The 22,100-nt window shown below is 39.3% G+C and overlaps 1 protein-coding gene across 7 annotated transcripts in view; it reads left to right on the top strand.

The window, feature by feature from the left end:
• Positions 1–22,100, top strand: part of mef2aa (myocyte enhancer factor 2aa) — a 223,804-nt gene that overhangs the window by 103,961 nt on the left and 97,743 nt on the right. For all 7 annotated transcript variants that reach the window (XM_061925034.2, XM_072911837.1, XM_061925035.2 and 4 more), the window contains exon 3: positions 17,915–18,118. In XM_061925034.2, the coding sequence (XP_061781018.1) occupies positions 17,915–18,118 (204 nt within the window). The remainder of the gene's footprint in view (positions 1–17,914; positions 18,119–22,100) is intronic.

Here is a 22,100-nt window from a genome sequence, read left to right as displayed (position 1 = left end):
AAAGGTGACATTGGGAAAGGGGGAAGAGTAAAAAAAATTATCAGTCTAAGGCTGGACCCTCGGGAGGGGTCCAGACTGAGTCCAAGGAAAAAACCTCACAAGCAGTGGTGAAGGCGTTGACCGCCCTCACCAGGAGGCAAGACAGAAAGATATATATATATATATATATATATATATATATATTTATATATAAGCCAGGTATACAATACAGGCCAAACGTTTGGGCACACCTTCTCCTCATTCAATGGGTTTTCTTTATTTTCATGACTATTTACATTGTAGATTGTCACTGAACGCATCACAACTATGAATGAACACATGTGGAGTTATGTAAAAAAAGAAAAAAAAGGTAAAATAACTGAAAACATGTTTTATATTCTAGTTTGGATGGATGGATGGATGGATGGATGCACACTAAAACTATTAGGTTATTTTGATAACCCAATTTATGAGTTGCTAGTGTTGGGTGAAATGTTGGAGTTATTTTTGAATTTGAATGTATTTCATTAATGGAAAACCCATTGAGATGCAGCATCTCGTTGTCAAGGGGGACCAAAGACATTTAAAATGAACACAATACAGTACAACACAGGACAAGTTACACAATAAACAATTACAAACAATCATTAAAGACAATTTCGCTCAGATGCCTCGCAGCTCACACAACTCTCTCAGAATGTACAATATTTACAATAGAATAACATATAATGCAGTAAAATAAATATAATATTATTAAATTAAATTCCAACCAAGGACATACTACATGCAGTGACATTCAGTTTTAAGATAAACAAAAAGAGACATTTTGAAGGAACCAATGGTTGATAAAGACCTCAGGGAGACAGGCAGATGATTCTAGTAAATGTAGGATATTGAGAGTGTCTTAGAGCAGTGGTTCTCAAATGGGGGTACGCGTACCCCTAGGGGTACTTGAAGGTATGCCAAGGGGTACGTGACATTTTTTTTTAAATATTCTAAAAATAGCAACAATTCAAAAATCCTTTATAAATATATTTATTGAATAATACTTCAACAAAATATGAATGTAAGTTCATAAACTGAACATCAAATCAAGTAGGCTATTCCATTCATTACAATGCAATAATGCAACAATGCAATATTCAGTGTTGACAGCTAGATTTTTTGTGGACATGTTCCATAAATATTGATGTTAAATATTTATTTTTTTGTGAAGAAATATTTAGAATGAAGTTCATGAATCCAGATGGATCTCTATTACAATCCCCAAAGAGGGCACTTTAAGTTGATGATTACTTCTATGTGTAGAAATCTTTATTGATTAATTGAATCACTTGTTTATTTTTCAACAAGTTTTTAGTTATTTTTATATCTTTTTTTCCAAATAGTTCAAGAAAGACCACTACAAATAAGCAATATTTTGCACTGTTATACAATTTAATGAATCAGAAACTGATGACATAGTGCTGTATTTCACTTCTTTATCTCTTTTTTTCAACCAAAAATGCTTTGCTCTGATTACGGGGTACTTGAATTAAAAAAAATGTCACAGGGGGTACATCACTGAAAAAAGGTTGAGAACCACTGTCTTAGAGGGTAGGATGATGTAAAGGGCACAAGAAAAAATGTCAAATATGCTAGTAGATTAAAATAAATACACTTGAAAATAAATAGAAAGCAGTCGGGATGGAGCCAGTTGAGCTGGGTGTATAAATGACAGTGATGAGTTCTGTATAGACAACTTAAAATAAATCTACCCAGGGTGTTAAACAAAACATTAAGAGGTTTAAGGTGTATATCATAGGTATTAAAATAAACTATTTTTATGAAGAGCAATTAATTTTTTGGGTTATAAGGGTATTATTTTAACTCAATTTCTGGGTTTTCAAAATGATGAACCATTTTTGGGTTATTTTTCAACGAGTAACGCATTTTTGGGTAAAAGGCTTTTTTTTAAATTAAAAAGTTACTTTTTTCTTAAAGGGAATTTTATTATGGATTAATCTCATAACATTATTTACAATCACCCAACATTGAGTTAGCAAAATTCAACTTTTGGGTTAAATAATTCAACCCAATAGTTTGGTTGGGAATAACCCAACATGAAGTTATCATAACTCAACTTTGTGGTTGAATAATTCAACTGCTGGTCCTCTTCTGAACCAGCAGTTGGGTTAAAATTTGATTATTTTTTAACCCAACATTATTTAGTGTGTGGATGAATGGATTCTAGTTTCTTCAAAATAGCCACCCTTTGCTCTGATTACTGCTTTGCAGAGGTGGGTAGAGTAGCCAGAAATTGTACTCAAGTAAGAGTACTGTTACTTTAGAGATTTATTACTCAAGTAAAAGTAAGGAGTAGTCACCCAAATATTTACTTGAGTAAAAGTAAAAAGTATGTTGTAAAAAAACTACTCAAGTACTGAGTAACTGATGAGTAACATATACACACATATCATATATATATATATATATATATATATATATATATATATATATATATATATATATATATACACACACATATATACATATATATATATATATATATATATATATATATACATACATTGATATATACAGTATATAATTTATATTTATTTTTTTTGCCGTTTTTGTTTACATGTTAATAGTGTTTTAATGAATATACATGCATGTTTAACACATATAGATTCCTTTCTTTCATGAAGACAAGAATATAAGTTGATGTATTACCTGATTCTGATGACTTGCATTGATTGGAATCAGACAGTAGTGATGACAAACGTCCACGTTTTCAAATGGAGGAGAAAAAAAGTTCCTCCTTTCTGTCTAATACCACATGAAAGTGGTTGGTTTTTGGCATCTTATATGTCCAGCTTCCATATTCGTTTTTATACACTTTACAAGAAATACATTGGCGGCAAACTCCGTAGCTTGCTAGCTTGTTTGCGCAGGCTTTCGGAGACTCTTATTTTGAAAGCGCAGGCGCGATGAAGCGGCACTTTTATTGTGAAGACAGGAACTGTGCAGTCAGTCTTTAGGCTTTTGACGGGGTGTACGGTTAAAATAAAAAATGGTCTTTTTTCCTTCACACTTTTGTTTGATTGATTGGAACTTTTATCAGTAGTTTGCACAGTACCGTACATATTCCGTACAATTGACCACTAAATGGTAACACCCCAATAAGTTTTTCAACTTGTTTAAGTCAGGTCATGTGACCCCTGGCTCTGTTTGATTGGTCCAGCGTCACCAGTGACTGCATCTGATTGGTGGAACGGAGTGAACGTCACCAGTGACTGTATTTGTTGAAACGCAGGCACTATGAAGGTCTGTCTGACAGACCAAAACAAACAAAGCGTGCATTAACAGATCGATAAAAATTAGTAGCGAGTAGCGAGCTGAATGTAGATAAAAGTAGCGGAGTAAAAGTAGCGTTTCTTCTCTATAAATATACTCAAGTAAAAGTAAAAGTATGTTGCATTAAAACTACTCTTAGAAGTACAATTTATCCCAAAAGTTACTCAAGTAGATGTAACGGAGTAAATGTAGCGCGTTACTACCCACCTCTGCTGCTTTGTACACATACAGTATACCGCAATAATATAATACCGTGGCCTTAATACCATGATAATATCATACTATATATATATGTATGTATATATATATATATATATATATATAGTCCAGGCCTAAAGTTTGGACACACCTTCTCATTCAATGTGTAGATTGTCACTGAAGGCATCAAAACTATGAATGAACACATGTGTAGTTATGTACTTAACAAAAAAAGGTGAAATAACTGAAAACATGTTTGATAGTCTAGTTTCTTCAAAATAGCCACCCTTTGCTCTGATTACTGTTTTGCACACTCTTGGCATTCTCTCAATGAGCTTCAAGCACACCTGTGAAGTGAAACCATTTCAGGTGACCACCTCTTGAAGCTCATCGAGAGAACGCCAAGAGTGTGCAACACATTAATCAGAGCAAAGGGTGGCTATTTTGAAGAAACTAGAATAGAAAACATGTTTTCAGTTATTTCACCTTTTTTTGTTAAGTACATAACTCCACATGTGTTCATTCATAGTTGTGATGCCTTCAGTGACAATCTACAATGTAAATAGTCATGAAAATAAAGAAAACGCATTGAATGAGAAGAAGGTGTGTCCAAACTTTTGGCCTGTACTGTATATTTAAAAAATGTGATGGAGTGGATTCATGCACTCTTAAAAATAATTTTCTCAAGATTTAAAGTACCAGTAGAGTGGAAAAACAATTATAATGAAGCTGTTATCATATATATCTGATTTATGACACCAAACGACTTCCAAAGTTTGCCATTAATTAGTATCAATCTCATGGAAATTCCCAAGTCATTTTTAGGGTTAATGAGCAAACCAGTCACGCGAACCGTGACGTAGAGGAGGAACCACAGATCCTTTCCACATCAACAACAATGCTAATCAAGCAGACTTTGTGAGAGCCAACAGCGATTGCTTTGGTAAAAATGATGATACAGACCCTTATATAATTGAGCCCGAACACAAAGAGAATGAGCAAAAGGTTTTAGAAGCCGAGTGCTTAACAGATGCAGCTTTATTGAAACACTATAGCATTAGCATCACTGCTAGGTGCTAAACATACAAATTAAACATAACAAACCATAATAAAACAAACACTTACTGTAATATTTCCACTCTTGCTGGGATGCCGACTGACGGGACGCTCACATAATCCCGTTTAGATGAAGATTCAATCGCAATCCCCACGAAGGATTAATAAACGCTGATACAACCACATCTTTTTTGCCATTTCGGGGGACGTCAAAGTCGACCAGCCTGTCGATCCATGGCCACATTTGTCTACTAGCAGGTCAGAGATACATTAATTATAATCTAAAATGTACTTTTACGAAGTTTGAGACAAAGCAGAAGCAGCCGCCGGCTCAGTGTGTCAACAAAAACGGCGTAAGCTAGCATTAGCTCGCTGCTATCAATGCGGCGCTAAAACAGTCTGTCCGCGTTGGCACTTTTAAAAACACTATCACTCATATTTGGTTAATTTGCAGGTCATGATATGTAAATGGAGTATTGTTGGCACTTTCTGGATGTTTTTAAAGGCTTTTATGTGCGCAATGGAGGACCCCCGATCTGTTGACTCAATTGTTAGCTATTTATTTATTATTTTGAATGCATAAAAAAGCCAAGCATGTGTGTTCTTGCTACTTTATGTTGTATAATTTTTACATGAGATTTACAGCTCATTTTGTCATCTATTTCAGCATCTACTCCATCTATTTGTATCCGCGTTTGACTCTCTCTTCTACTGTTGCCAAATAGCATTATTTTAGTTTTACTGAGATTCAAAGATAGTCAGTTTTTGTCAAACCATCTTTATAATTTGTTCATTTCTTCTGTTATTATTTGTATTAGCTTCTGTGTGTTCTCTCCAGAACAAAACGCAGTCGTGTCATCTGCAAATAATACTAATTTTAAGTCCTTTGTGAATTTACAAATGTCGTTTATATAGAGATCGTTAAAATGAATCTTTACACTCTATACCAGTGTTTTTCAACCTTTTTTGAGCCAAGGCACATTTTTTGCGTTGAAAAAATGCGGAGGCACACCACCAGCAGAAATCATAAAAAAAACTAAACTCAGTTGACAGTAAAAAGTCGTTGTTGCAATTGTTGGATATGACTTTAAAGCATAACCAAGCATGCATCACTATAGCTCTTGTCTCAAAGTAGGTGTACTGTCCCCACCTGTCACATCACGCCCTGACTTATTTTGACTTTTTTGCTGTTTTCCTGTGTGTAGTGTTTTAGTCCTTGTCTTTCGCTCCTATTTTGGTGTCTTTTTCTCTTTTTTTTGGTATTTTCCCGTAGCAGTTCCATGTCTTCCTTTGAGCGCTATTTTCCGCATCTACTTTGTCTTAGCAAACAAGAATATTTCAGTTGTTTTAATCCTTCTTTGTGGGGACATTGTTGATTGTCATGTCATGTTCGGATGTACATTGTGGACGCCATCTTTGCTTCACAGTAAGTTTTTGCTGTCGTCCAGCATTCTGTTGTTTTCCTTTGTAGCCAGTTCAGTTTTAGTTTCGTTCTGCATAGCCTTCCCTAAACTTCAATGCCTTTTCTTAGGGGCCCTCACCTTTTGTTTATTTTTGGTTTAAGCATTAGACACCTTTTTACCTACACACTGCCTCCTGCTGTTTCCGACATCTACAAAGCACCTACTGCCACCTACTGATATGGAAGAGTATTACACGGTTACTCTGCCGAACTCTAAACAGCACCGAAACTCAACAACAGCACATCATTTCCAGACTACAATTACTGGTTTGCAAAAAATATTTTTAACCCGAATAGGTGAAATTAGATAATCTCCCACGGCACACCAGACTGTATCTCAAGGCACACTAGTGTGCTGCGGCACAGTGGTTGAAAAACACTGCTCTATACTACCGTGTATGTCTTATTGAGAAACTAATGGACATCAGTGGTTGTTTGTGCGGCATCATTTTTGTGAATTCAAGTAGTGCTTGACTTAGTGTGACTCTCATTATCTCCAAGGCTATTTGTGTTTCCCCACTGTCTCGACTGATGGCCTTGATAAAAGTTATTTCCTGCTATTTATATGAATAAAGCCAACTTATTGTTAACATCTGATAGGCATTTACACTACATTGACACAACATCAAGTGGGCATAATCTAGATATACACTACCAGTTCTTTCTCAATTAAAGGTAAATACACAACCAGCAGCAATGTAAAGTCACCTCTAGTGGGACGTGGCTTATTGTGCCTGCCTCAGCACCCGGGCACTCAGCACTCTGTGACCCATCATCAATCCGCGTGCTTCCTGTTGGAAAAAAAAACAACCCAACAACACAAAAACAGACATCTCCATGGCTTAGACCGCTTTCATCTGCTAAAGAGTGTGCCATTTGTTAATCATTTTGTTCACGTGACACTCACTCGCATTCCGCTCGGTTAAGCAAACAAACACATATGCAAACAAGCGGATGAGCAAGGTGTGCAAGGTTCTCTGGGCAGGTGGAAAGTACTCAGATAGATAGTCACGTACAGGCTTTTCCTTCCATTGGGGGGGTGTTTAGGGGGTGTGGTCACCATGACGTCCTTACATAATTTGCATAATCTGCTATGATTATATGATTTTCTTTAAAGGCTTACTGAAACACACTACTACCGACCACGCAGTCTGATAGTTTATATATCAATGATGAAATCTTAACATTGCAACACATGCCAAAACGGCCGGGTTAGCTTACTGAAGTGCAATTTTAAATTTTGCGCGCAATATCCTGCTGAAAACGTCTCGGTATGATGACGCCGGCACATGACGTCACGGATTGTAGAGGACATTTTGGGACAGCATGGTGGCCAGCTATTAAGTCGTCTGTGTTGGTGAATCTGTGTTGGTGAATCTTTTGCAATTTGTTCAATGAACAATGGAGACAGCAAAGAAGAAAGCTGGAGGTGGGAAGCGGTGTATTGTGGGCGGCTGCAGCAACACAAACACAGCTGGTGTTTCATTGTTTACATTCCCGAAAGATGACAGTCAAGCTTTACCATTGGTCTGTGGAGAATTGGGACAACAGAGACTCTTACCAGGAGGACTTTGAGTTGGATGCGCAGACGCGGTACCGTGAGTACGCATGCAGCTGCGGCTTCCAAACATTTGATCGCTTGCTCGTACGTGCGTGCCGCTATGTGCATGTCACGTACGTAACTTTGTGGACTTTGGGGAAATATATGTGCTGTATGAACTTTGGGGAGGTGAACGGTACTTTGGGCTGTGGGATTGAGTGTGTTGTGCAGGTGTTTGAGTTGTATTGGCGGGTTATATGGACGGGAGGGGGGAGGTGTTTGTTATGCGGGATTAATTTGTGGCATATTAAATATAAGCCTAGTTGTGTTGTGGCTAATAGAGTATATATATGTCTTGTGTTTATTTATTGTTTTAGTCATTCCCAGCTGAATATCAGGTCCCACCTGCCTCTCACAGCATCCTCCCTATCTGAATCGCTCCCACTGCCCTCTAGTACTTCACTCTCACTTTCCTCATCCATGAATCTTTCATCCTTGCTCAAATTAATGGGGAAATCGTCGCTTTCTCGGTCCGAATCGCTCTCGCTGCTGGTGGCCATGATTGTAAACAATGTGCAGATGTGAGGAGCTCCACAACCTGTGACATCATGCGCATATCGTCTGCTACTTCCGGTACAGGCAAGGCTTTTTTTATCAGCCACCAAAAGTTGCGAACTTTATCGTCGATGTTCTCTACTAAATCCTTTCAGCAAAAATATGGCAATATCGCGAAATGATCAAGTATGACACATAAAATGGACCTGCTATCCCCGTTTAAACAACAAAATCGCATTTCAGTAGGCCTTTAAAAAGGCTCAAAAATGTGTACATACATTGAAAACAAATGTGCTTTTATTGATTAGTATCAACATATATAGTAGAGGCCAAAGGTTTGGACACACCTTCTCCTCATTCAATGCGTTTTCTTTATTTTCATGACTATTTACATTGTAGATTGTCACTGAAGGCATCACAACTATGAATGAACACATGTGGAGTTATGTACTTAACAAAAAAAGGTGAAATAACTGAAAACATGATTTATATTCTAGTTTCTTCAAAATAGCCACCCTTTGCTTTGATTGCTGCTTTGCACACTCGTGGCATTCTCTCCATGAGCTTCAAGCACACCTGTGAAGTGAAAACCATATCAGGTGACTACTTTTTGAGAATGCCAAGAGTGTGCGAAAAAGTAATCACAGCAAAGGGTGGCTATTTTGAAGGAACTAGAACATCAAACATGTGTTTAGTTATTTCACCTTTTTTTGTTAAGTACATAACTCCACATGTGTTCATTCATAGCTTTGATGCCTTCAGTGACAATCTACAATGTAAATAGTCTTGAAAATACAGGAAACGCATCAAATGAGAAGGTGTGTCCAAACTTTTGGCTTTTTACTGTATGTACCGTATTTTTCGGACTATAAGTCGCAGTTTTTTTCATAGTTTGGCCGGGGGTGCGACTTATACTCAGGAGCGACTTATGTGTGAAATTATTAACACATTACCGTACAATATCAAATAATATTATTTAGCTCATTCACGTAAGAGACTAGACGTATAAGATTTCATGGGATTTAGCGATTAGGAGTGACAGATTGTTTGGTAAACGTATAGCATGTTCTATATGTTATTGTTATTTGAATGACTCTTACCATAATATGTTACGTTAACATACCAGGCACGTTCTCAGTTGGTTATTTATGCCTCATATAACGTACAATTATTCAGCCTGTTGTTCACTATTCTTGATTTATTTTAAATTGCCTTTCAAATGTCTATTCTTGCTGTTGGGTTTTATCAAATAAATTTCCCCAAAAAATGCGGCTTATATATGTTTTTTTTCTTTCTTTATTATGCATTTTCGGCAGGTGAAACTTATACTCCGGTGCGACTTATACTCCGAAAAATACGGTACATTAAATAGAAAAACGTGCCATAGCAAACGTCTGCATGGATGTAGATCTTTCCATAGCTGATGTCATGTTTTTATCCTTCAGAGTATCAATTCTCAAAATATATTTTCACTGATGATATGTATGTATGTAAAACGCTGTGTCTTGATGTCCAAGACACATTTCTCCTCGGAGACAATAAAGCTAATTATTATTATTATGTATAGAAACATCAGGGTTTTTTTAATTTAAGAATCAATTGTACTTAAAATCATATACATGAGACTTGCATGCTGAAATCGCATTCAACATAATTTTTATTCAAGTACAAACTACATAGGTGATGTTTTTTTGCTAAAAAGGAAACCGATGATGATTATAATCTACATTTAAAACACTTCCTTGTGGTTTAGATAATAAATATTGGATATGCTGTGCTGTAAAAAAAATGTTCGTAAGTTTTTCTCCACAGTCACCTTTATAACCCGTTTTTTTGAGTCCGTCTGCAGGTTGCAAATGAAACCTCGCCCCACCGTCTTTAAATCTATCTTCTAAAAATGTACACTGGAATAACAAATAAACACATTTAGAATTTGGATTAATCATGATTAATCACAGGCGATTACTTGCTTGCATAATAAAAATTAGCTTCAGAAAAGACCTCAATATTTGCACACAAATGTCATTTCATTGTCAGACTGTCATCCAGTCACATTTTACTTGACTGCATGTCATTTATCTGCTCACAACTTGGTAACACTGTTATCTGAAGTTTTTTCAAACTGTATGTTGGTTTGAAATGTGCCAGCGAGCACATCCATCCATCCATTTTCTACAGCTTGTCCCGTTCGGGGTCGTGGGGGTGCTGCACATCAGTCAGAATTTTTTTTTGTACTGACGTATGTATTTATCTGATCACTGACCGTATAGCTGTTAAAGTAAAAGAGCTTTTATAAATTGCATAATTAATCTAAGTGTGATGTAACATGATTAATGTGACATTTTTTTATGATTAATCACATGAGTTAACTCTTTAATTCTGACATCCCTAATTTATAGATATTGAAGTTGACACCACCAAAATAACTCCATAAAGAATATAACATACAACAGTGATTCTTAAACTTTTTCCAACATTTAAATACAGTAGCCCAGTGTTTTTCAACCACTGTGCCGCGGCACACTAGTGTGCCGTGAGATACAGTCTGGTGTGCCGTGGGAGATGATCTAATTTCACCTATTTGGGTTAAAAATATTTTTTGCAAACCAGTAATCCGCAAATAATGTGTTGTTGTTGAGTGTCTGTGCTGTCTGGAGATCGGCAGACTTACCATGTTATACTCTTCCATATCAGTAGGTGGCAGCAGGTAGCTAATTGCATCGTAGATGTCGGAAACAGCGGGAGGCAGCGTGCAGGTAAAAAAGGTGTCTAATGCTTAAACCAAAAATAAATAAAAGGTGAGTGCCCCTAAGAAAAGGCATTGAAGCTTAGGGAAGGCTATGCAGAACGAAACTAAAACTGAACTGGCTACAATGTAAACAAAAACAGAATGCTGGACGACAGCAAAGACTTACTGTGGAGCAAAGACAATGTACATCCGAACATGACACAACAATCAACAATGTCCCCACAAAGAAGGATAAAAACAACTGAAATATTCTTGATTGCTAAAACAAAGTAGGTGTGGGGAATAGCGGTCAAGGAAGATATGAAACTGCGACAGGAAAATACCAAAGAAAGAGAAAAAGCCACCAAAATAGGAGCGCAAGACAAGAAGTAAAACACTACACACAGGAAAACATCAAAAAAGTCCAAATAAGTCACAGCTTGATGTGACAGGTGGTGACAGTACACCTACTTTGAGACAAGAGCTATATTGATGCACGCTTGGTTATGCTTTAAAGTCATATCCAACAATTGCGACAACGCCTTTTTATTTTCAATATTGGCTGCTGAGTTTCAGTTTTTAATGATTTCTGCTGGTGGTGTGCCTCTGTATGTTTTCAATGGAAAATATGTGCCTTGGCTCAAAAAAGGTTGAAAAACACTGCTGTATTCAGTATTCATTAAAAACAAGACAGAGGTTTTATTTAACAAGTATGTTTAATATTTTTGGCCACTGTAACATTACACACAGTTTGAACAACAACACTTTGTTTGAATATAGGAAAACAAAACAAAAATGCTACTTTTTTCAAGTGATTCTTTGCCATACCCATAGATGGGGCCCGTACCACAATTTGGTATATAGACTCACCCAGTCACATTATTAGGTACACCTGCGCAATTTCACATATATTCACACCTTGCATAAATAAAAAAATTTTAGCATTTATGTCACTGCATGTTTATGTTGTTATACATACGGTATGCCAAGATTAGGTGAAAACAATACTTTATCCTACCTTTCTTGTGTTTGCAAGGTATGCATGAATCTGACATTGTACCATGTTTAAGTCAGAAAAGATCAAATTAATCATAGGTTACCCTTAAAACAAAGTTATATTTTATTTTCCTGTAGTACACATACTATACAATATACCATATTTTTCGGACTATAAGTCGCAGTTTTTTTCATAGTTTGGCCGGGCTCCAGTGCAATTTATATATGTTTTTTTCCTTCTTTATTATGCATTTTCGCCAGGTGCGACTTATACTCCGGTGCGACTTATACTCCGAAAAATACGGTACTTTTTAGATCAGATTGTTTTACAGGCTCAGAGGATAAAACCTATTTAATTGTGTTTCTTACTATAAAAATTAAGGGTGTCAAAAGCATTTTCCGAATCTGTAACGATTCTTAAAATGAAAATTATTATTATTATTATTATTTTTAATCTGTCCTGTCCAGCCACTCAGGCAAATCATATTTTTGATGTAAATGGTAGATGTCCATATCTGCTGTACAGATTTACATTACTTTTACTTTAGAAAAGAAAAGTGTTGCATACTTCTCTTGTTGTCTTATTTGTATTTGACTTTATTAAATGTTTGGGTAGAATATTATTAATATAGAAATGTTACACAGATATTAATTTATTTTATGGATGCATGTAGTTATTCATACAACTGGCACTCAATGTGATTAACAAGTATTGACTTTGATTGGAGAATCGTTTTGAATCGATACTGAATCAAATTGTTTCTCCCAAGAATCGAATGGTGTGTAGCCCAAAGATTCACAGCCCTAATAAAAAGGGTTGTACGGTACTGTTGAAAAGGTGGTGTAACATAATGAGGTGTGCACGGGACTGAGCTGACCACAGAAACAGACCTGCACAGATACGGGACATCTCGTCACTTTGCTTTGCTGAGGTGAGGGGAGTTGCATTACCATCGGAGTGATGTATGACCCAAAGTCCCATCTGAGGGCTCAAGTTACAAGGCTTATGCTGCGCTACACAGATAACTTTCCATATACGGAGTCAGGGGCTAGCGTCAGTAATGTATGGACCCATGTCGTTGCCAAAGCTCTGACTCAGCTCGCCGACTCGTGCATCTCACCCTGACGTCTTGACAAGACGTTTCAAACATGCACTGTGTGTCTGCAGGCTCCTCTAACGCAGTGTTTTTCAACCACTGTGCCGCGGCACACTAGGGTGCCGTGAGATACAGTCTGGTGTGCCGTGGGAGATGATCTAATTTCACCTATTTGGGTTAAAAATATTTTTTGCAAACCAGTAATCCGCAAATAATGTGTTGTTGTTGAGTGTCTGTGCTGTCTGGAGATCGGCAGACTTACCACGTTATACTATTCCATTTCAGTAGGTGGCAGCAGGTAGCTAATTGCATCGTAGATGTCGGAAACAGCGGGAGGCAGCGTGCAGGTAAAAAAGGTGTCTAATGCTTAAACCAAAAATAAATAAAAGGTGAGTGCCCCTAAGAAAAGGCATTGAAGCTTAGGGAAGGCTATGCAGAACGAAACTAAAACTGAACTGGCTACAAAGTAAACAAAAACAGAATGCTGGACGACAGCAAAGACTTACTGTGGAGCAAAGACAATGTACATCCGAACATGACACAACAATCAACAATGTCCCCACAAAGAAGGATAAAAACAACTGAAATATTCTTGATTGCTAAAACAAAGTAGGTGTGGGGAATAGCGGTCAAGGAAGACATGAAACTGCTACAGAAAAATACCAAAGAAAGAGAAAAAGCCACCAAAATAGGAACGCAAGACAAGAAGTAAAACACTACACACAGGAAAACATCAAAAAAGTCCAAATAAGTCACGGCGTGATGTGACAGGTGGTGACAGTACACCTACTTTGAGACAAGAGCTATAGTAATGCATGCTTGGTTATGGTTTAAAGTCATATCCAACAATTGCGACAACAACTTTTTATTGTCAATATCGGCTGCTGAGTTTCAGTTTTTAATGATTTCTGCTGGTGGTGTGCCTCCGTATTTTTTCAATGGAAAACATGTGCTTTGGCTCAAAAAAGGTTGAAAAACACTGCTCTAACGGACGACACATGTCTTTGTTGCCTATCAGAACTGTGTCGTAACAAAACGAAAAAAAAAAAAGTAAGATGTTATATCATGGAATAAAACATGCGTAACAATAAGTTAACACTGATAATATGAAGATGGGACAAGAATAATCAAAGATGGCGTCACGAAATGGTGATTTGCATTGCAGATGCATCACTTTTTAAACAAAAATGCAACTTTTGGAATTTCCAACTTGTCACACAAGTGTAAAGATAAGTTTATTTGTTTAAAGCATTAAAGGCCTCCTGAAATGCGATTTTCTTATTTAAACGGGGATAGCAGGTCCATTCTTTGTGTCATACTTGATAATTTCGCGATATTGCCATATTTTTGCTGAAAGGATTTAGTAGAGAACATCGACGATAAAGTTCGCAACTTTTGGTCGCTGATAAAAAAGCCTTGCCTGTACCGGAAGTAGGAGACGAGTAGCGTGACGCCACAGGTTGTGGAGCTCCTCACATCTGCACAATGTTTACAATCATGGCCACCAGCAGCGAGAGCGATTCGGACCGAGAAAGCGACGATTTCCCCATTAATTTGAGCGAGGATGAAAGATTTGTGGATGAGGAAAGTAAGAGTGAAGGACTAGAGGGCAGTGGGAGCAATTCAGATAGGGAAGATGCTGTGAGAGGCGGGTGGGACCTGATATTCAGCTGGGAATGACTAAAACAGTAAATAAACACAATACATATATATACTCTATTAGCCACAACACAACCAGGCTTATATTTAATATGCCACAAATTAATCCCGCATAACAAACACCTCCCCCCCCCGTCCATATAACCCGCCAATACAACTCAAACACCTGCACAACACACTCAATCCCACAGCCCAAAGTACCGTTCACCTCCCCAAAGTTCATACAGCCCATATATTTCCCCAAAGTCCCCAAAGTTACGTACGTGACATGCACATAGTGGCACGCACGTACGGGCAAGCGATCAAATGTTTGGAAGCCGCAGCTGCATGTGTACTCACGGTACCGTGTCTGCGCATCCAACTCAAAGTCCTCCTGGTAAGAGTCTCTGTTTTCCCACTTCTCCACAGGCCAATGGTAAAGCTTGACAGTCATCTTTCGGGAATGTAAACAATGAACCACCGGCTGTGTTTGTGTTGCTGCAGCCGCCCGCAATACACCGCCAAAAATCCATAAATTAACCTCAGCGTTTTATAAGCAGCGAGATTCAACGGCTTACAGCAGGCCTTGGCAATTATTTTGACCTGGGGGCCACATTTAGAGAAAAAAATGTGTCTGGGGGCCGGTATATCTATCTATCTATGTATATATATATATATATATAAATATAAATATACGCATGCACACACACACACACACACACACACACACACACACACACACACACACACACACACACACACACACACACACACACACACACACACACACACACACAAGTTGTGACAATCTGCTGTACAATATGTGTGTGTTTGGGTCCTATTTTTAGGAACACTAATACAAAACCTCACAATAATGTTTGATTGAAAGCTAAAAACGTTATGACAGACCACCTTAAAAACGGAATGGAATTTTAAATGTTTTACTGAATGAGACACCAAGAATGTACATGAATATAAAGAAAGTGGGATTTACGATATTAACTATGAACGATAAAACACTGAATATTGACAACATATGAACGTCACACCCCCTCTCCATCCACATATTTTACAATCAAGCGAAACACAACAAAAATGCAACAAACACGGCGAAATATGAATGCGAAGGGTAAAAATTTAAAAAATAAAATAAAATCTGACATAATATCACTTTTCTTGTATAACTTTGTTGTAAAAATCTCCTTCCGCGTCTGTCTCTGACACCCGCATTTCAGGCTCTGGAAACACTCTGTGGAAACGCTCCCCACCCACACTGCTTGGTGCCTCGTCTGAGCTGCTGTGACTTACATTGCCAAAGTAACTAATTAGATTACCATAGTAACTAGTATATAATTCAAAAGCGCAGATTCTAACCATTTAAGTTAAAGTACCAATGATTGTCACACACACACTAGGTGTGGTGAAATTTGTCCTGCATTTGACCCATCCCTTTGTTCACCCACTGGGAGGTGAGGGGGGCTGTGGGCAGCAGCGGTGCCGCGCCCGGGAATCATTTTTGGTGATTTAACCCCCAATTCCAACCCTTGATGCTGAGTGCCAAGCAGGGAGGCAAAAAAACATATATAAGTCGCACTGGAGCCCGGCCAAACTATGAAAAAAACTGCGACTTATAGTCCGAAAAATACGGTATATATAATATATAATCCATCCATCCATCCATCTTCTTCCGCTTATCCGAGGTCGGGTCGCGGGGGCAGCAGCCTAAGCAGGGAAGCCCAGACTTCCCTCTCCCCAGCCACTTCGTCCAGCTCTTCCTGTGGGACCCCGAGGCGTTCCCAGGCCAGCCGGGAGACAAAGTCTTCCCAACGTGTCCTGGGTCTTCCCCGCGGCCTCCTACCGGTCGGACGTGCCCTAAACACCTCCCTAAGGAGGCGTTCGGGTGGCATCCTGACCAGATGCCCGAACCACCTCATCTTGCTCCTCTCGATGTGGAGGAGCAGCGGCTTTACTTTGAGCTCCCCCCGGATGGCAGAGCTTCTCACCCTATCTCTAAGGGAGAGCCCCGCCACCCGGCGGAGGAAACTCATTTCGGCCGCTTGTACCCGTGATCTTGTCCTTTCGGTCATAACCCAAAGCTTATGACCATAGGTGAGGATGGAAACGTAGATCGACCGGTAAATTGAGAGCTTTGCCTTCCGGCTCAGCTCCTTCTTCACCACAACGGATCGATACAGCGTCCGCATTACTGAAGACGCCGCACCGATCCGCCTGTCGATCTCACGATCCACTCTTCCCTCACTCGTGAACAAGACTCCGAGGTACTTGAACTCCTCCACTTGGGGCAAGATCTCCTCCCCAACCCGGAGATGGCACTCCACCCTTTTCCGGGCGAGAACCATGGACTCGGACTTGGAGGTGCTGATTCTCATCCCAGTTGCTTCACACTCGGCTGCGAACCGATCCAGTGAGAGCTGAAGATCCTGGCCAGATGAAGCCATCAGGACCACATCATCTGCAAAAAGCAGAGACCTAATCCTGCAGCCACCAAACCAGATCCCCTCAACGCCTTGACTGCGCCTAGAAATTCTGTCCATAAAAGTTATGAACAGAATCTGTGACAAAGGGCAGCCTTGGCGGAGTCCAACCCTCACTGGAAACGTGTCCGACTTACTGCCGGCAATGCGGACCAAGCTCTGGCACTGAGCATACAGGGAGCGGACTGCCACAATCAGACAGTCCGATACCCCATACTCTCTGAGCACTCCCCACAGGACTTCCCGAGGGACACGGTCGAATGCCTTCTCCAAGTCCACAAAACACATGTAGACTGGTTGGGCAAACTCCCATGCACCCTCAAGGACCCTGCCGAGAGTATAGAGCTGGTCCACAGTTCCACGACCAGGACGAAAACCACACTGTTCCTCCTGAATCCGAGGTTCGACTATCCGGCGTAGCCTCCTCTCCAGTACACCTGAATAGACCTTACCGGGAAGGCTGAGGAGTGTGATCCCACGATAGTTAGAACACACCCTCCGGTTCCCCTTCTTAAAGAGAGGAACCACCACCCAGGTCTGCCAATCCAATATATAATATATTATTATATTAAAGTATTTAAATACTTTGTATAGTTGAAGACTTCCGGTCATTAGAAAACATCACTTCACATCATAATGGCAGCTACACTTTCCATCTTAAAGATCTAAAAAAAATATTTGGGAATGTCCGGCGGGCCAGATTGAAAAGCTTAACGGGCCGCATGTGGCCCCAGGGCCTTAAATTGCCTAGGTCTGGCTAACAGTCTAAAAAATGCTATACTTCCCATCGAACAAGAGATTGCTTCCTGTGTAACCCATGTTGTTCCCCAGGTTACCTTCACGAAGAGGAAGTTTGGCCTGATGAAGAAGGCCTACGAGCTGAGCGTCCTGTGCGACTGCGAGATCGCCCTCATCATCTTCAACAGCTCCAACAAACTGTTCCAATACGCCAGCACCGACATGGACAAAGTGCTGCTGAAGTATACGGAGTACAACGAGCCCCACGAGAGCAGAACCAACTCTGACATTGTCGAGGTGAGTGACCTTGTGTGCAAGACACATCCACGGTGAATTCTACACTCATGCGGCTGTAGCACAAAGCCGTAAATCCAATTTAGTATGACAGAATTATTTTTGTTCCGGGTGCTGGCAATGGAATATCCCCTCATTTGCGGTATTATAAAACACCTGCATTGTTAATGGTAATGTGTACACATGTTTATTGTAGTCACCAGTCAGACAGCACAGGAGGTCTGCGCGTCGTGATAAGTTCAGCCGCTAAATGGTGGCGGAAACCTATCAGTTGCTGCTGACCACTAAGGATGACCCTGTTTCCCTGAAGATATAATAACTGTCATCAGGCTGGCTGTATTGTACAGTACAATTCAGTCCTGGCACATCCAATACTTATTTATTTTTTTTTGCATTGAAGTATTGAATGCAAGTAGATAAATGCCAATGCTTGTTATGCCAGGATCGGGTGTTGTCTGCCAGAAGCGTAAACAGCAAGCTAAATTACAATAATGAAGGTGAGATCTCGTTGGAAGACATCTGTAAAACAACATCTTTTTTTTTCCTCAACATATTCCAAGCTGTTGCCTGTACACAGTGGCACCTCTCAAGTCGTGAATGCACCGAATTCAGTTGAACCAAAACTTGGCACTAAAGTCACACAAGAACCCAGCGTTTTATACATTTTCCTGGATGGTATATTGTCCCAAAAATGATTGCTGATTAGGAGTGTAAGGATAAACGGTGGTACAACTCCCGATGGTTAGTTTTGAATTGAAATCATTGGAAAACCGGGATTTATAAACTCACGGACCAGTGATACTGCTCATTCACTGGAGAAGCAGGCTTGCTTAAAGCAGCACTAAGTAACTTTTCAACCTTCGTAAAATATTTTCATAACTTTTGGGATGATACATGGACTTACAACTAATTGAATGACACCTCTGTCATGGCCTTAGAGGGCCTGTACCGATTTCACTGCCACTTAGTGACTGTGAGGAGGGTGGGAGGAACCCTGCCACACAAAAAACTACAACTGTGCTGACTTGCTTTACGGCATACGTCACTCCCCCTGGAAGTCTACGCGAATGCCTAATTGTCGCCAGAAAACTAAAAGAAGAAGAAGAAAAACGCCTACGTGCAATTACTGCTATCATGGCAGAAGCTCCGAAACAACCAAAGAAACAAAAAGTTTTGTCTGAGGAGACAAAAAAAAGAAACCGGACAAAAGAACAGTCAGGATCAACATTGGCCTAGCTTTCACTCGCGAGTAATTTCAGACAATGCTGCCTTGGCTGTTTTCCTGCTAAACTAGTAAATGACTTTCCGATGCTCAAAACAAAATGCTAATGCTAATGTTAGCTATCACACATTTTTGTGGTAGCAATAAATAGTTAGCAGTTTTACTGCTACTTCCTTTAAGAAAACTCTCCCGCCAGTCTTTCTTTGCTTCGGTTCTGCATCCGCCCCGAAACATTCTCGGTAGTGACGTCATATTTGTAGCACAATCCAAGATCATTTCTTGATAGTGTCTGCTATTTAACATCAGCATTGCCAATAGAGATGGAATATTTGTGCCAATATTACAGCGGACATCATGGCAGTATGACGCAATATGCGCAAATCAAGCGCTCCTCTTCTCCTGCTCGTGCTGTAAACGGCCTCTTGACAACTTTCCCTGAGCTCGTTGTAAACAGACATGGCATCGATCGTGTGGGACTTCTTCACTGTTTCAGAGGAAGACATTTTGCGAGCTTTTTGCACCAAAGTTCGCGAAGAAGGACACAGATATCGAGTTTCAACACATCAAACCTTATCAGTCACTTAAAATGCCGGCATTGCTACGACTGTGTTTTGAAAGCCTTTGGAAAATGCTGCTATAGAAGTTGCCCTAAAGCCAGCCTTAATGGTGAGCCCGGACTACATTTAAATCTAAAAAAAACAAAAAAAACAGGAAGTTATTTGTTAAAAAAAATAAAATAAATAAAAATAAAATTATATATATATATATATATATATATATATATATATATATATATACACGCACACACACACATATATACAGTATGTATATATGTGTGTATATATACATACATACATATGTACACATGTACATATACTGTATATATGTATATGTTTATATGTACATATATGTATATACTGTGTGTATATATATATACACATACATATATATATATATGCATATACATGTATATATATATGTGTGTATATATATATACATATATATATATACTATGTATATATATATATGTATATAGTATATAGTGGACACTTAAATAAAATTTACACCAGAAAATAAGCTTTGTTTATACCGTGATAAATATGTTGACTCAATGGTCTGTTTCTTACGTAACCAGACCCCCAAGCTGAACTCAGCATCAGGTTAGTCTCTCGTCTCTTATGCAAATTAGCCATGTGGTTGATTGTTTACTACGTGCCCAGGCAGTTCAGTAACAGTAACAAAAAATCACAGCAGAGGAAAGGAATATGCACTACAAAGTGAGCTCCAACCGCACTTCTACCATTTGTCACATGTCGTCAAGAGTTTGTTAGTGGTGAGAGTTTGACACAGGACCTGACTAATTCATTAATTTTATTGTCATCATTTCCAGTGGAAAAGAAACAATACAATCAGCCTACCCTGCTATTGTGTATATTGATCAAATATTTTTGTAATTTGTATTATTTTACAAGTCAATCGTGTAAATTGCCACCATCATCCTCATGAGCCAGGGAACCAATACGAGGGGACTATACGGGAGGGAGTTTGTCGGATAGGAAAAGTGTTTTACCTGGTGAAATTAAAGACATTAAATGTAGCAAAGAAGAGTCAGCTGTGGCCCATTATCTTTTATTCATGCTTGTGAATTACCTGCTTGGCAGAGTGCAGGGGAGTGCTCCGGCAAGCAGTTGACTCACTCTTTCATCAGGGGCCCGTGTCGCAAAAGCTCGGGCTCACCTGCATAAAAAATAAATAGATGCATTCCTCTCTTATGTAATGGTGACCACAGATTTCTTCCTTCAAACAAGATATTGCTCTCAAAAAAGCCCTGAAATCTTTGGATATTCACCAAAACTTTATCCACTCCCGCCACGCCTTTATTTAACATATCTGTGGTCAACCAAAGCATTTTTTTTTTTTTTTTTTTTCACATCAACATCACAGTGGTGTATAATGTAACACTCCTACACCAAGGGCCCTTCTGGCTACTCTTAAGGAAGCTGCACAAAAGGTGGGGAACAAGGCGCTGTTGTGCCGGTTCACTCGTCCCGCATCTGTGCGGAGAGTATGCACAAACCAAACCCCCTTCTGCCGAGTTGCATGGTCAAGGCTCAGAAGTGAAGAAGCAGAGCAGAAATAACCAGACCATTCCACTTCAGAGCATCACACAACCTCTTTTAGTTGTCAGTGTCAGAGGTGGCTGAGGATCTGTCGGACGTTCATCGCGTCCTCGGACAACAATGTGTTGTTTTTTTTTGCATGTTCACAGATCTTTAAAGGGGAACATTATCACAATTTCAGAATGGTTAAAACCATTAAAAATCAGTTCCCAGTGGCTTATTATATTTTTCGAAGTTTTTTTCAAAATTTTACCCATCACGCAATATCCCTAAAAAAAAGCTTCAAAGTGCCTGATTTTAACCATCGTTATATACACCCGTCCATTTTCCTGTGACATCACATAGTGAAGCCAACACAAACAAACATGGCGGAAAGAACAGCAAGCTATAGCGACATTAGCTCGGATTCAGACTCGGATTTCAGCGGCTTAAGCGATTCAACAGATTACGAATGTATTGAAACGGATGGTTGTAGTGTGGAGGCAGGGAGCGAAAACGAGATTGAAGAAGAAACTGAAGCTATTGAGCCATATCGGTTTGAACCGTATGCAAGCGAAACCGACGAAAACGACACGACAGCCAGCGACACGGGAGAAAGCGAGGACGAAATCGGCGATCGCCTTCTAACCAACGATTGGTATGT

The sequence above is a fragment of the Nerophis lumbriciformis genome, linkage group LG29, assembly GCF_033978685.3.
Source record: "Nerophis lumbriciformis linkage group LG29, RoL_Nlum_v2.1, whole genome shotgun sequence".
NCBI classification, from domain to species: Eukaryota; Metazoa; Chordata; class Actinopteri; order Syngnathiformes; family Syngnathidae; genus Nerophis; species Nerophis lumbriciformis.
This window is presented reverse-complemented; position numbering and strand designations above follow the sequence as displayed.